At 18.9% G+C, this 14,470-nt stretch overlaps 2 protein-coding genes across 4 annotated transcripts in view; one reads left to right on the forward strand and one right to left on the reverse strand.

The window, feature by feature from the left end:
- The window catches only part of LOC100863531 (pyrokinin-1 receptor), a 34,673-nt gene extending 25,355 nt beyond the window's left edge, over window positions 1–9,318 (forward strand). Inside the window, exons 3-5 of one of the 2 annotated variants that reach the window (XM_031916898.2) lie at window positions 3,929–4,146; window positions 4,949–5,369; window positions 7,314–9,318. In XM_031916898.2, the coding sequence (XP_031772758.2) occupies window positions 3,929–4,146; window positions 4,949–5,369; window positions 7,314–7,558 (884 nt within the window). In that variant the 3' untranslated portion in view covers window positions 7,559–9,318. Of the gene's footprint in view, window positions 1–3,928; window positions 4,147–4,948; window positions 5,374–7,313 lie in introns of both variants that reach the window. The other variant, XM_012487431.3, reaches the window with a different exon arrangement.
- GstS1 (glutathione S-transferase S1) lies at window positions 9,141–12,666 on the reverse strand. Of its 2 annotated transcripts, none has more exons than XM_003694281.3 (5): window positions 12,538–12,666; window positions 10,881–11,016; window positions 10,474–10,641; window positions 10,152–10,291; window positions 9,141–9,561 (listed from the first exon to the last, which is right to left on the reverse strand). In XM_003694281.3, the coding sequence occupies exons 2-5, from the start codon at window positions 11,011–11,013 to the stop codon at window positions 9,388–9,390; spliced, it is 615 nt and encodes a 204-aa protein (XP_003694329.3). In that variant the 5' UTR covers window positions 11,014–11,016; window positions 12,538–12,666; the 3' UTR covers window positions 9,141–9,387. The 2 variants fall into 2 exon arrangements, with proteins under 2 accessions (XP_003694329.3, XP_086759256.1); XM_086903130.1 differs by lacking the exon at window positions 12,538–12,666 and adding an exon at window positions 11,707–11,922.
- Between the last annotated feature and the right edge of the window lie 1,804 nt (window positions 12,667–14,470).

The raw sequence follows: 14,470 nt of genomic DNA on the forward strand, positions 1-14,470 counted from the left end.
ATTCCATACTTAATAACACATTTTAATAATAAAATTATTAAAATGTTATAAATTGTATTATTTTTCTAATAATCTAAATCTAAAATCAATCTAAAAATATTTTACGTATTTAGTATATCTTTAGTAATTATATTTCAATTTTATACACAATATTCTGTAAATTGGACCAATTATGAAGCCATAAAAGAATATTCAGAAAATATAATATTTTCAACAATGATTCGTGAAATATTCGAAAATAATATTCAAGAAATATTTTGATTGCTCTAATTTTAATCCATTTGCACTTCAAACATTCTAAGCATTCGCTTTTAAATTTTATTTCTACTTTATATGAGAAAATGATCATAGCAGATAATTTAAAGAATTTTCAAATCATATTATTTTAAAATTAATTTTTAAAATCATTTACAAATTAATTTATTTTTTAAATAAAAAAAATATTTCATGAAGCATTTTCATATGAAAAATAAATAATATGTATTTGCAATTAAATAATTTATTTAACATTTTCCGAAATAAATTGTTTATTATTTGTTATTTGATTTTGATAAAAATAATTGATATTTTGATATACAGCAATAAAAAATGTTTGTATTAATATTTCTGATTAACTATTTATTGTTCGATACATATTCTAAAAGTTATTAATAGAAAAAAGTTTTCTATTAAGAAATATATATTATTTCCTCAAATAATCAGTTCTTTAATTTATTATTTTCCCAAATATTCATTTTATTTCAAAATTCTTTAATTAATCAAATAAAGAATATAACCTCAATGACATTACTTATCAAATATAATATTATTTGAAATAAAGTCTGTATCATAGTAAAGATAATGTTTGATATTAATTTTCTAAATTTATGGGATAAATATATTATCTTATCATATATTATAAATAATCGATTAATAATTAAATTACATTACAATAATTAAATTAAAGTATTACTGTAGAATTTGCAAATAAATGTAAATATATATATATATATATATATATATATATACATGTACATTATTATTTTGATTATCAGTTCGTACTGTATTTTAACTTATAATTTTGTTTAGATAAAATTTCTTTTATATCAAAATTACTATTTCACGGATTATTGATTCAAAACAGCTCATTGTAAATTATACAGTCTTTATCTTAACAAATTCTATCCAAAAATATAATGCAATTTACTAAACAATATATTATTTTTTCACACTTTGAATTTATATCAATATTATCTATTAAATTTTAGTCTATCGATGATTATTATTAATTACAAAAAATTATTATTAATTGAAAAAAATTAATTTTATACTGAAAATATATTAACAATATTTGGATTTTATTATTAATTGATAAATAATCACGAATATTCATTTTAAAATGAATATTTTAAAATTAATGCAAATTTTGGAAACATATGTCGCAAAAGATATCGAAAATATAAATTTAGAATTTGGAGAAGATTATGTAAATATTGGAACAACAATGCTGGTTATTCATGAAATTCAAAGCTAGTAATTTATCATTAGAAAAGGGATCAAGAGACGCTTTACCCAGAACGAAAATGAAGGAGAAAATTTCCAAGATTAAAATTTTGCTATATATAGATAGATATTCTATTTCCTTGATATATTTCTCCTGTCTTAAAATTTACATAATTATATTATTATTATTAAATTATTATATTAAAATGAAGAAATTATTGAAATGAAAAATAAAAAAAATTAACAATAATTTTTATTCTACAAGTAATTTATTTTCAAATAAAACACATAATTAAATTCAAAATTAAATTTAACATTTAAATTTATAAATTTGATTAAACTTAAACTATGTAAATTTACAATTTAATTAAATTTAATATAAATATTGTATATAAATTTTACTAATTCTAATCTTAATTAATTCTATTTATAATAAATATATGAAAACTATATTTAATATAATTAATGTAATTATTAATTATTGCATTATCATTACTTATATCATTATTAATATTTAATATTATTAATAATTATTATAATTATTACTATATTATTATATTGAAATATATTTAATGTTACTATTATATTTATTATTTAAATGAAATTTACAAAAGAAATATAAAATATATATTTAAAACATATATTTTTGTAAACATGTTGATGTGTTAAAATATAATTAAATATTTATTATATGTATATTTCCAAGAATTAAATAAATATATTATAAGAATCAAAGAACCCAATATTTTAAGAAAATTACGTGTAATTAAAGTCTTAATCACATTTGATATATCTTAACTTACAAAGTTCGTTCAATTATGAATACAACGCTGAGCATCTTCTGATTCATTGATATTCAACTATTTGAATTAGAATAGGATCCTTGAAATGTTTAGCAATTCATTAAATCGAACCAAATCAATCATCTTTGAGAAAATAAAAGTGTGGATATAACATATATTCAATTATTCGGGAAATGTTAACATTTGCATGAATCTATTTATCATCTAGTACATTTATTTGAACTTCTGTTTGAATCGACAATTTAATATTCAAATAATAAAATAGATTAAACTGAAATGTTTATTTGTTTTCGAATAGAAAAATATCACTTAAAATTCGTTTTTTGTTTTTTTTCTTTCTAAACATAATATTAATATTTTTAATATAATATTAAAATAGTACATTTTAATCTAATATAATAATACAAATCAGTTGAATAAATATACAAATTATTAAAATAATTACTTAATTAATTTATCAATTGAAATTTTAAACAATAGAAAGATTTTTAAGTAAAATGATTTTTGAAGAAATGTGAAATACTTATATTAGAATTTTGAAAATAATATATTCATGTAACATATCAATATTTAATAATATATTGATATTTTAATTATAAACAAATTTTTATGAGAATTTTTTATTTATTTATTTTTGTTTATAATTTTATTTATGCATCATTTTATATATTTTTTAAATTATTATTAATAATATAATTATTACAATTAATAATGAAATTTTTTTTCTTTTCTTTATCAAGAAAAGTATGTTGACTTTAATTGAAAGAAATATAAGAATTTATTCTTTTATCGTAGTAAAATAATATTTAAATATCAAAAGATCAAAAAAGAAAGTAAATGGTTAGTAAATGCAGAAACAAAAAATTTACTTCATTACAATGTAATTTATCAATATCATTTTTGTAAATTCATTTATTTACTATTTTATAAATTCTTCAAAATACGTAAATTCGTATCTTTCAAAGATTCAAAAATTTGATAAAACAAAAAAACTATCCTTAGAGGATAGTTTCATTCACTCTAAAATTTAGTATTTAAATATTATATATACAATTATTAACACAAATTATAAAAAAAAATCATGGTTTCTTAATTATTACAGACAATTCTAATTATTTTTCAAAATGAATTTACAGGTAATTGTAATTATTTCCAAAATTTTTATTGATCCTATTTTAACAACTAACAATAAGTTTTAAATCTAATTTTAAATCTAAGTTTTAATAAATCTCAAAAACTTAATACTTTCGATGTGAAAAACTTTAAAAAATAAATTATAATTTATACTTCCTATTTCTTTTACTTTTATAATATTTAATTTATTCATTTGCAAATTTATTCATATACATAAGAATTTAAAATAACTTTTTCAGTTATAATTACATTTTTTGTTAATTCTTTTAATTTGAAATTAATACAAGTATTAATAGTAAAAATACTCATTTGAATAAATTTTCGAAAAAATTATCTGTACCAATATAATATTAATTTGATTTTTGATTTAATTTAATTTTTAGATTTATCGAATAAATTAGTGTTTTTAAATTTTTTCTAAAAATTCAAAATAATGATACATTCTGATAGATCTATTAGAATATATGAAATGTATTAAAAATTATCAAAACGATTTGATCGTGTTTCAGTTGCAGTGGTGGTAGCGTTTTTTATCTGTTGGGCACCATTCCACGCCCAAAGACTATTAGCTGTCTACGCGCAGAACAGTAAGGATAAACCGGAAGATGCGTTAGTAATAGTCTATACCATCCTCACGTATATGTCAGGAGTGTTTTATTACCTTTCCACGACAGTGAATCCGCTGCTCTATAACATCATGTCCAACAAATTTAGAGAGGCTTTCAAGGTAAGTTATCATTTGAGAATTTCTAATCGAAAATTTCAATGTTAACGATTTCTGTTTTGATCATCGATTTCTTTCTAAAAATAACGAATAATAAATTTATCATTATATATATATTGCCATATAAATTTCTAATCGAAATTAAATTTATATTTCTATAATGATATGTAATGAATATTGAAAAATTTATTTGAATTTATTATTGAAAATTTTTTATCATAAACCTTCTTATTAGCTAATTAACTTTTTGCAATAATGTCTAATAAATAATTTTTTATATAGAAATGTGTAAAAATCAAGATTAAATTCATAAATTTTTTTTATATTAAAATTAAAATTAATTATTAAATTATTATATTATTTACATTTTTTTATAATTATTATTGATTTAAATTCAATACGAAAATATTATTGTTAATACAATAAAAATGATATACATAATAGTGCAATTAAATAAAATTTATAAATTAATTTTAGAATCAATATAAATTTAATATATTTAAAAATTTCAGCAATATTTTAAAATAAATTCTTATTAAATTTTTAAGTTTCCATTTCTCTTATATTTCCATTTGAGAGTTTTTCACAGCTTTTAAAGATTACATATCCCCTTAAATAATTCTTATTATTTGAAAACAAAAGTAATTCTCAAGTAGAATAATACACAATTTGAAACTATTCTTCAGAATAACTGTTGGAAAATATTTGAAGAAATTTTCAAATAGTATCTTAACTTTAAAATAAAAAACAAAAAAAAATTCGAATCGAAATAGAGTATATTAAACAAACTAACATTAACTTTCAGTCGATGCTGCCGAATTGCTGTGGAAAATGGTCATCACAAAAGTCAGAGCCACGACGACCTACCTACAGTAGTCTATCACGTTACCCGAGATCCACATTTAGACAAACAGATGATCATCAGAATTCACCGTCAATATCTGTCAGTGACGATACTCAAAAGTTGACAAGCATCGTACGAGTATCGAACATGACCGAGTATAATGGATTAACAGAACCGAAGAAGGACAATGAGCGAAAATTGCCTGATTCGACGATGAACAAAATCAATAATCGAGAATACGAAAGAAGCATGTCGAGAGGATCGAATTCCAATCAATTCACCTTGATGACGACTGTTAACGAGGGTAACAACAATATGACTGCCACTTACGTGAACGAGTGTCTATTAAACATTCAAAAACCTCCAAGGACTCTTACGCTTGGCAAGTGAATGAATTTTTATTTTATTTTTTAAATCTGTTAATTTTATGAATGGAATTAAAAGTATATATTTACAAAAGTTAATCGCTAATCTCGATATTGTTGTGAAAATTTTATTCGGTTATTTATTAAAAAGTTATTAACAAAAACAATTCAAGTAAAGTTAGGTTAGGTCGAGTCATTGTTTATTAACCCAAATCTAATATAAACCATGAATCAAATAAATCAAAAAAATTAAATAAATTTTTACTTAATTTAATTAAAAAATTTTAAATCTTGATATCAATTTTAAGTTTAATTTTATCTGAAATTAAAATTAAATAAAAATTCATTGAAGCCGATTTAATGCATATTATATTAATATTTAATTTTTGTATTGAGTTTGGGTTGGTAGTTTTCTTAATTTGGTTGTCATGAGGCCATCAATTGTTTGTAGTAAAAAATTAAAATTAATTTGATTTATCTTAATTTAAATTGTTTCGAAGAAACATTTTTGTTAATAATAAACAATAACAATTCTTCAGTAATGATTTTAATATATTAAAAAATCATTAAAATTGGAGAATAATTTTTATATAAATAATTACCGCGATTAATTTTAATATGTTCATTTAATTTTTTATATTATCTATATACTTAATTTAAAATATAAAAATATAAAAATTAAATAGAAAAATTTCATCTCATAAAATTCCATTATTAAAGGAAAATATTTATAAATTTATTAAATTTATAATTAAAAGGATTATAGAAATAGAATTTAAAAATTAAAATAGGCGTATGAAAATATATATACGAAAGTAATGGAATATTATTTTATATAAAATTTATTTAATCCGAGACCTAACTTTAAAAATATTCATATATGTAGAGTACAATGAAATATATATGAAAAAATTTTTTTCAATTTTTTTCAATCTTTTTCGGCAATCCTGAACTTTCATACTTTAATACAATTTTACTTGAAAATATTTTTTACAATAAGATAGAATGCTAAAATTTAAATATTTTATATATATATTTAAAATTCTAATTATAACTCATATTTTAGAAAAAATTTAAAAAAAATTTAAAAAAGCATTTATTTATTATTATTTAAGACTTAAATAAAAATTATTTATATTTTAATTTATTGTTTTATTTTAATTATTGTTTTATTTATTGTTAAGATAATATTAATTAAGATAAATGTCTAATTTTAACAGTTGTTAAATTAAGTCTAAAAAATAATTATATTAATAAAAAAATATTTTCACATATATACATATGTATAAATAGCATTTTCCGTATACTATTTTTATTTTAATAATTTATATAGAAAAGAATTTATGGTTATTTGATGATGATTTTTTAAAAATAATGTTTTTTAAAAATGAGTCCTTGAAATGGATCATAAATTGCTTATAGAACATTAAATACGTAGTTATAAATATTTATAAGCAATACAGGTTTAAAAATTGTAAAATTTAAAAGTAAAATTATAATCATTTGACTAATGATTATCTCAATTATATGTAAAAATCTTCAATATATAAAAAAGATCAATAAAACTACTTTGTGATATTTATTTTATTATTTATTAATGTAAACAATTAATCAACATATTGATATTTATATAAATTTTTAATTAATATTAATATAATTAGTAAATATAATAAAATTAATTATTTAATTAGAATATTTTTCTTGCATATATAATATTTTAAAAATCACATATTTAATATATTTTATAATTTATTGAAATATATTGTAATAAATATTATTCGTAGCAAAATAATACCTATAATTAGATTTATTAAAAATGTTTCCATATTAAAAATCAATTTTCGGTAAAAGTTTCAATCACAGAAAAATTTTTTAATCACAGCAATAAAAAGTTAAATATGATAAGACAATAATTTTATAAATTATAATTAATCAATTTTTTTCAATATTTTTTCAAACAGGAATACTTGCCGAAAGATTGAGATTGGAAACAAAAGAATTATTTTCACCTCAGCAAAAAACTAAGAATAATCTGATGAAATTGGAGACAACGATAGCCCTGCCATCTAGATTTCAAAGTCACCCAAGTATCGACAGTGCAAATACTATCAGCAATTCCAGTTTACAAGATTATGATGAAACAGAATTCAGTGGCATTGAATTGGCACGATATATGGGTGAATTAAACTGTGATTTAATCGCTTAATATTCGCTTCGAAATGAAACGTTCCTTCATCGAATAAACGTAGCATAAGTATTTAATATAATTAAGAATCGTTGTTAAACCAAATATCTCGAAAAAACTAAGAATTTAAAAAGTTAAGAATCTCAGATATAAGAATTTATATATTCAAAAAAAAAAAAAAAAAAAAAAGAAAAAAAAAGAAAATCGGAATATTCAAATCAAAAGGAAAAAATAAATATTCATCTTTTAAAAAGAAATATATTTGCCTATCTTGCATTATTTTATCTATATTGTATTATTATTAAACAACAGGGAATCTACAAATAAGATAATATAAATAATATTAAATAACTAAAATATAAAGATTTCCAATATATGAGATAAGACACCTAAAACAAATCATTTGAACATCTCGATATTGGTAATAGAAAAAAATATGTGGCATTCAATATCATACATGTTTGATCTGACACATCTTTTTTTATCACCAATAATAGTCGAAATATTCAGACCTATTTTATCTCACACATCCTGTATAGAATTGTCCACATTAAATAAGAAGAAAAGACATATTTAACAAAATTCAATATTACTAACTGAAATAAATTTTTATGTTATTTATCTAAACCATTATAATTATTAATATCTTTTTCGCGTATGTGTGAAAATTTAAATAATTAAGATGAGAAAATTACTAGAAACAATAAAAGTTATCATAAGAACAAGTAAAATTCGAATAATATTATAAATATATAATAGTTTCAATTTAATTTGAAAATTAATTAAAAATTAATTGAGATGACGATATTGTACTGGTTAAAATTACTTGAAAATCATCAAAGATAATTGAAAATATATAATTGATAATTGAAAAATTATAGTGTGATTATTCATATTCTGATTTTATAAAATAGATCTATAATAGATCTATAATAATCTATAAATCTATAATAAATTATATCAATCTGTAAAATAATTGATGTGATTATTGGTAAACAAAATTATTAAACATCCTTAAAATAATATTTTTCTCAAGGAAAATTATTTCAAGATCTTAAACGTATGATAATGATAATATGTAACTCTGATTTAAATAATTATTATACAGCCAAGTTCATTCGAAGATAATGAAGAGTTAGTAAGTTATATATATTATATATTAACGGTTAAGAATATTTCAAGAATATTTTATTTAAACGATGCTATATTTTCTGCAAATAGAATTTATCAAAATAAACGAATACCTCAAGAATAGCGTGATAATAATGTTAAAAAGTTGTTATAATCATGTTATCATTATATTGGTAATCTTTATTTAAATGATAATTTTTTATTTTTGAAAAATAATTTATGTATTTTTATATATAATGAACAGTACCATTCATGATTATCCATTGAAATTAATGAATGTTACGATTCACCATTGAATTTAAAAAATTGAAAAAAAATAATATATTATAAAATTAGAAAAAATTTATTAAAAATAATCTTGAATGTTACTGTCAATAAATCGATAAATTGCTTATATCTTTACATTCCGTACTCTTTTCACAAAAATTCTTCATATACCTCAAAAATTCAAATCTAAGAAAAATTCTTTAAATATGTATAAATATTATTTATTTTTATACTCGCATAATACATGACAAATATATGTAAAATTGTGTATTTACTTTATCTATATTTACGAAAATGTAATGCAAAATTTGTATCAAATGCGATTTAATGTAAAACATGTGCAAATAACTTATAAAAAGAATAAATCAATCAATGAGTCCTTACCATAGGAATACCATAATTTAATCATAATTTTTTCATATAGCAATAATACATGCAAAAAATCATAACGTTTAAGGTATGACCATAGGTTTGGGTCGATTCTTCAAATATGTTTTGATGTTGGGTAATGATCTTACTTTCTCAGACAACTTTTTCAATTCAGGATGATCTTTATTCAAATCGTATCCAAGCAAGTCGGTCAAATATTCCTCTATTGCTGCGTAGAAAAGATCTGCCCATGTCAACTGTAACAAGAATTCATTCAATTTAGAAAAGAATTTTGATTAAAAATGGAAAATAATTATTTTTTTGTTCTCAAATCATATGTCAAAAAATAAATGGAATCTCAGTGAAAAAATGACACAAGTGCCTTTTTTGCAAGATCAAATACAAAAGTAAATATAGGAAGCAATAATATTCATTTAAAAAATTGTATTAATTGTATTAATTAAATTTAATATAATATTTAATTATTATATATTTTAATATATGAAAACATACATGTTTTCAAATTTATAACTTTACTTGTAATTTTAAATTGGAAATTTTTTCACTTGTTTCACTTTTTTTAAATTCTCATATATTTATATTTTTATTGAAACTAAAATCTGTTTAATTACATAACTTCATTTAACAATTTAATTTACAATTATTTTATAATATATTATTAATTATAAGTATTAATTATAAGTATATATATAATTTAAAGTTATTTAATTTATTAATCATATTTAATTTCATTTTTTAGATTTTTAACTTGGATTAATTTTATATATATTATGTATATTATATTATATTATATAATAATATAAATTGTGCAAATAAAAAAAATTACCTTTCCATTAACAAAGTATCCTTTATTCTTCTTTACTTGTTCTTCCAATTTGTTAAGAAGCAAGGGAACTTTAGTATCAACATTGGTTTTCAATTTTGCCTTGAATGCAGGATCCTTTTCCCAATAATGCTGAATAATTGCTATAAATTATCGTAATATATAAATTATCGATTATATAACATTATATATTATTGATATAGTTTATTTTTAATGTTATTGCGATTTATTAACAGATTAATAAATTAAAAAATAAATTTTTTTATTAAGATTTCTGAAATTCTTTATTTTTTTTTTTTATTTTTAAAATAAATGAAGATCTTACGTTGTTTTAAATCGTCTATAGTATCAACAGTAGCATCAACAAGGAAAGCTTCTTCATCATTGGAACCATAAAGATTATTTCTCTTAGCGATCAAACGAGAAATAGCCTTCGATTGATAGTAAACTTTACCATCGATTTCCAAAATAGGTACTTGTCCAAGTGGCATTCCTAAAAAAATTATAATTATTAAAGTAATAGTAGATTATTATATAAAAATATAAATTACTATATAATAACGTATACATTATTAGAATCTGAAATTACACAAATTGAAATTGATTAATAAATTATTATATAAAATCGTATATATTTTTATAACTTGAAGATACACAGCAAATTAAAAAAATTAAATCATAAAAAAAATTATTTATTGTTAATTTATTTTTTATATAAATTAAATGTCATACCAGATTTAATCTTAGGCCATTCTTCGGTATCAATCCTTTTATCTTCAAATTTAATTCCACTTTGATGAAGAAGGAATCTGATTGGTTCAGCAAGACCAAGAATGTTGAAATAAACCAATTTATAATTGGACATTTTCTGTAATTAAACAAATATATTATATATTATATATATAAACTAAATATAATATATATAAATATAAACATATTTATTATAAATTGCGCAATACGACAAAATTACACTGATTATATACTTTTAATATATCTATATACGTAATAAATAAATAAATAAGTAGAAAAATAAATAGAAAAAAGTAAAAAAGTAATATAATTTATTAGTATATATTTTATAAAAATCCTTAATTTTATTTACACCTTGATTATGCAATTATTTTTACAATTCATATATATATTATGCAATCTTCATTAATTTAAAAGACTTAATGAATTATTAGTTGTAAGAATATTTTTGAATATTTAAAAATATGGAAATTTGAAAAAATTTAATTAAGAAAAATAAGAAATCTATAGATTTAAAAATGTTTAAAAATATGGAAATTTGAAAAAATTTAATTATGAAAAATAAGAAATCTATAGATTTAAAAATTTGAAGTTTAAAAAGTTTAAAAATTATAATGTAATAAATTTGTGGATTTAAATATTCAAAAATATATAAATTCAAATATTCAAAAATTTAATAATTAGAAAATTTAAAAATTTAAAAGTTGAAAATTCAAATTAAATTTTAAAAAAAGAAGAAAACAGTAAAATCAAATGAAGCTTACGTTCAAGATTATGCAAACAAATTACGGAAAATATTATCAATTACCTATTAGTAATAGAAACCAACTGTTAAATAAAAATAAAAATAACTAATAAAACTAACTATTTGTGTGCTTAATATCAAAGCAATATTCAAGAATGTTCCAAACGGAACTTATTGTTAGCTTCAGCGGTAATTTTCAATTCAGTTGTTACGTAGAATTTCACATTTAGCATTCGCAATAAAAATGATTAATAACGCCAAGGTTCTAGCATTGACTCTGTTAATCATACAGATCATAGATAGTAACTATTTCGATAAAAAAATTCACTGATATTATATAATATTGTTGCAATATATTAAATAAAATGATTGAAAATCGAATAAATATATAGATATATTAATTAATATTTTATTTTAACGTTAATGTCTTTTTATCATAAATGTTATTAAATAAAATAATTAAAACATTTTACATATTATAATTTATTAAATATTATTTTACTATTTTTAGAATTATAAAAATACTTGTAAAAATCTAAAAAATTAAAAATAAAATTATAAAACAGAGATTTTAAGAAAATATTAAAATAAAAATTTTAAGCGATATATTGAAATTTTAAGAAAATTTTTTAAATGAAAAATAATAAAATAGAAATTTAATAAAATTCTATGAATTTTGATGAAATGAATTTACAAAAATTTATATTGTAAACTATCAGCGCACTAAAAAAAATTATAAAAATTTTCAAAAAGATTACAAAAAGAATATAATATAATAATAAAATATAATTGCATAAAAATTTATTTAATTTTATTTCTTATTAATAATAAGAAACCATATTAAAAATTTTGGCGAAGATTTCTTTTTAAATAATAGAATTTTAATGAACTTACGAAGATATGCGTTAGATTGTAATGTAACCAACGTGACGGTCTTTCACAGATTACTGCATTTATATTACTAACGACGAGTTTTATATATCTAGACTTACCTATAGCTACACTAATCGAGTGTATCTTATTCCCCCACTAAACTCATTCATATTGATGTGACAAATCACAACAGTATATGTGTTAGAATCAACTAGTAGAATTCTTTAATAGAATAATATTCTTTGTAGTAACTTGTTAATAAATAAATCACTTCGTAATAGATATTATAAAAAAATTCTATGACCTGAAAGATCTATTTGGGTTATTGAATGATCTATCTGATATCATGACTAGCAATATTTATTATAATTATAGTTATTTAATAGTCTGTAAAGTCAATTATTGTTTTAAAAAGATAAGTATTTTATTTCTCGATATATTCCTCTGCTATAAAATTTAGACAAAGTAAGATATTATTGTAAACTGTAAATTATTTTAAAAGAAATTGTATTATGTTGAAATAGTTGGTGTTATATTACAAATCGAAAATATATTTTTTAATGGAATTAAAAATTATTGTTCCTTTATATATAATTGAATAATAAATAATAAAATTTATTAAAATTTAATGTCTTTTGATAGACTAATTTTCGATATTGATCCATTTAGTCATGTTAGATTGTTTATGATGATAAATATTTTATAAAATTCTGCAAATCATGATTTGATAGAACAGGAAACTTATGATATTACATTACATTATGACATAGTAAGAATTTAAAAAAAAATAAATATTTTTAAAAAATTTTTTAAAAAGTATTTTATTTTATAATAATTATAAAATATATTATAATAAATAACTTATGAAATTTATACAAATTTTTTTAAAAAGTTATAAAATATTCCGATAGAAGCTAAATCAGTAAAGTCAGTAAGTCAATAAAAAATTTTGAATAGTCATTCCCTTGCAACAATTTTAACTTTATCATTCTGCTATAATATTTGAAGTTAATGTTATCTATACATACTAACTATTACGTATTTAAACTTATACTTAAACGTTTATTGAATATATCAATATAAATCAAAATGAGTCACTTCTAAATAAATATTATAGTAGCAAAAATATCACTCAATATTGATTGTGCAATTCTGCAAATCAATATTGAAACTTAAGTAATTCAAGAATTATTCGATGCACTTGCGAATCACAAAATTGAGATTTTTTGAGAAACATGAGAAGATATATATAAAAAATATAAAAAAAATTATTAACTACTAAAAATACATGATTGAGTAAAATATCAAAATGTGCTATAAATAATCTCTATAATCTCCATTAAAAGATAGTATAAAATAATGAAACATTTTCAAATTTTTATGATAATAATATTTATGAAGAAAATTAGAATTTATAAAGAAATGAATCGTAAAAATTTTTCAAATTGATTCATTTGATTTTGATATAATTTTATTCTAATTTTAATTATTTGATTTATTAACAATAATTTTAATTATTGTTAATTCATAATCATTAAATTTCATTTCTTTTCTATATACGATTCTATATACGAATCTTGCACAGTTCGATAAAATAATAAATTGCGTTTGATAAAATAATAAGAATAAAAGTTGCATGAATAATTTGATTTTTGATTTTTGTTTTAAATAGATATTAATACAAAGAATCATTAATTAATTAAATTTAACAAAATAAAAATGAAATTATTATTATTATTCTTTAATAAACATTTAGAAAGAATTAAGGAATTCGATCGATTTTTAATTTGAATTAACAATTTTTGTTATATATATATTTAATCTACAAAATTTAAAAAAAATAAAATATTATAGATATAAATAGAAAAAGCAAAGGCTAATTAAACTGATTATGAGCAAATTGTACTCAAAAATATGCATACGAATTTTTAGATTTAATTTTCTCGAAAACACA

This window comes from Apis florea, unplaced genomic scaffold (genome assembly GCF_048593485.1).
Source record: "Apis florea isolate Af1SG1 unplaced genomic scaffold, ASM4859348v1 contig_2291_pilon, whole genome shotgun sequence".
NCBI classification, from domain to species: domain Eukaryota; kingdom Metazoa; phylum Arthropoda; class Insecta; order Hymenoptera; family Apidae; genus Apis; species Apis florea.

Bases quoted from the DNA above. Each gene is read 5' to 3' on its own strand.
- GstS1 (XM_003694281.3), bottom strand. From the start codon at position 11,013: ATGTCCAATTATAAATTGGTTTATTTCAACATTCTTGGTCTTGCTGAA. The intron at 10,292-10,473 runs GTAAGATCTTCA...GATAATTTATAG, and splicing joins TATAGACGATTTAAAACAAC to CAATTATTCAGCATTATTGG. The intron at 9,562-10,151 runs GTAATTTTTTTT...TTCTTGTTACAG, and splicing joins GATACTTTGTTAATGGAAAG to TTGACATGGGCAGATCTTTT.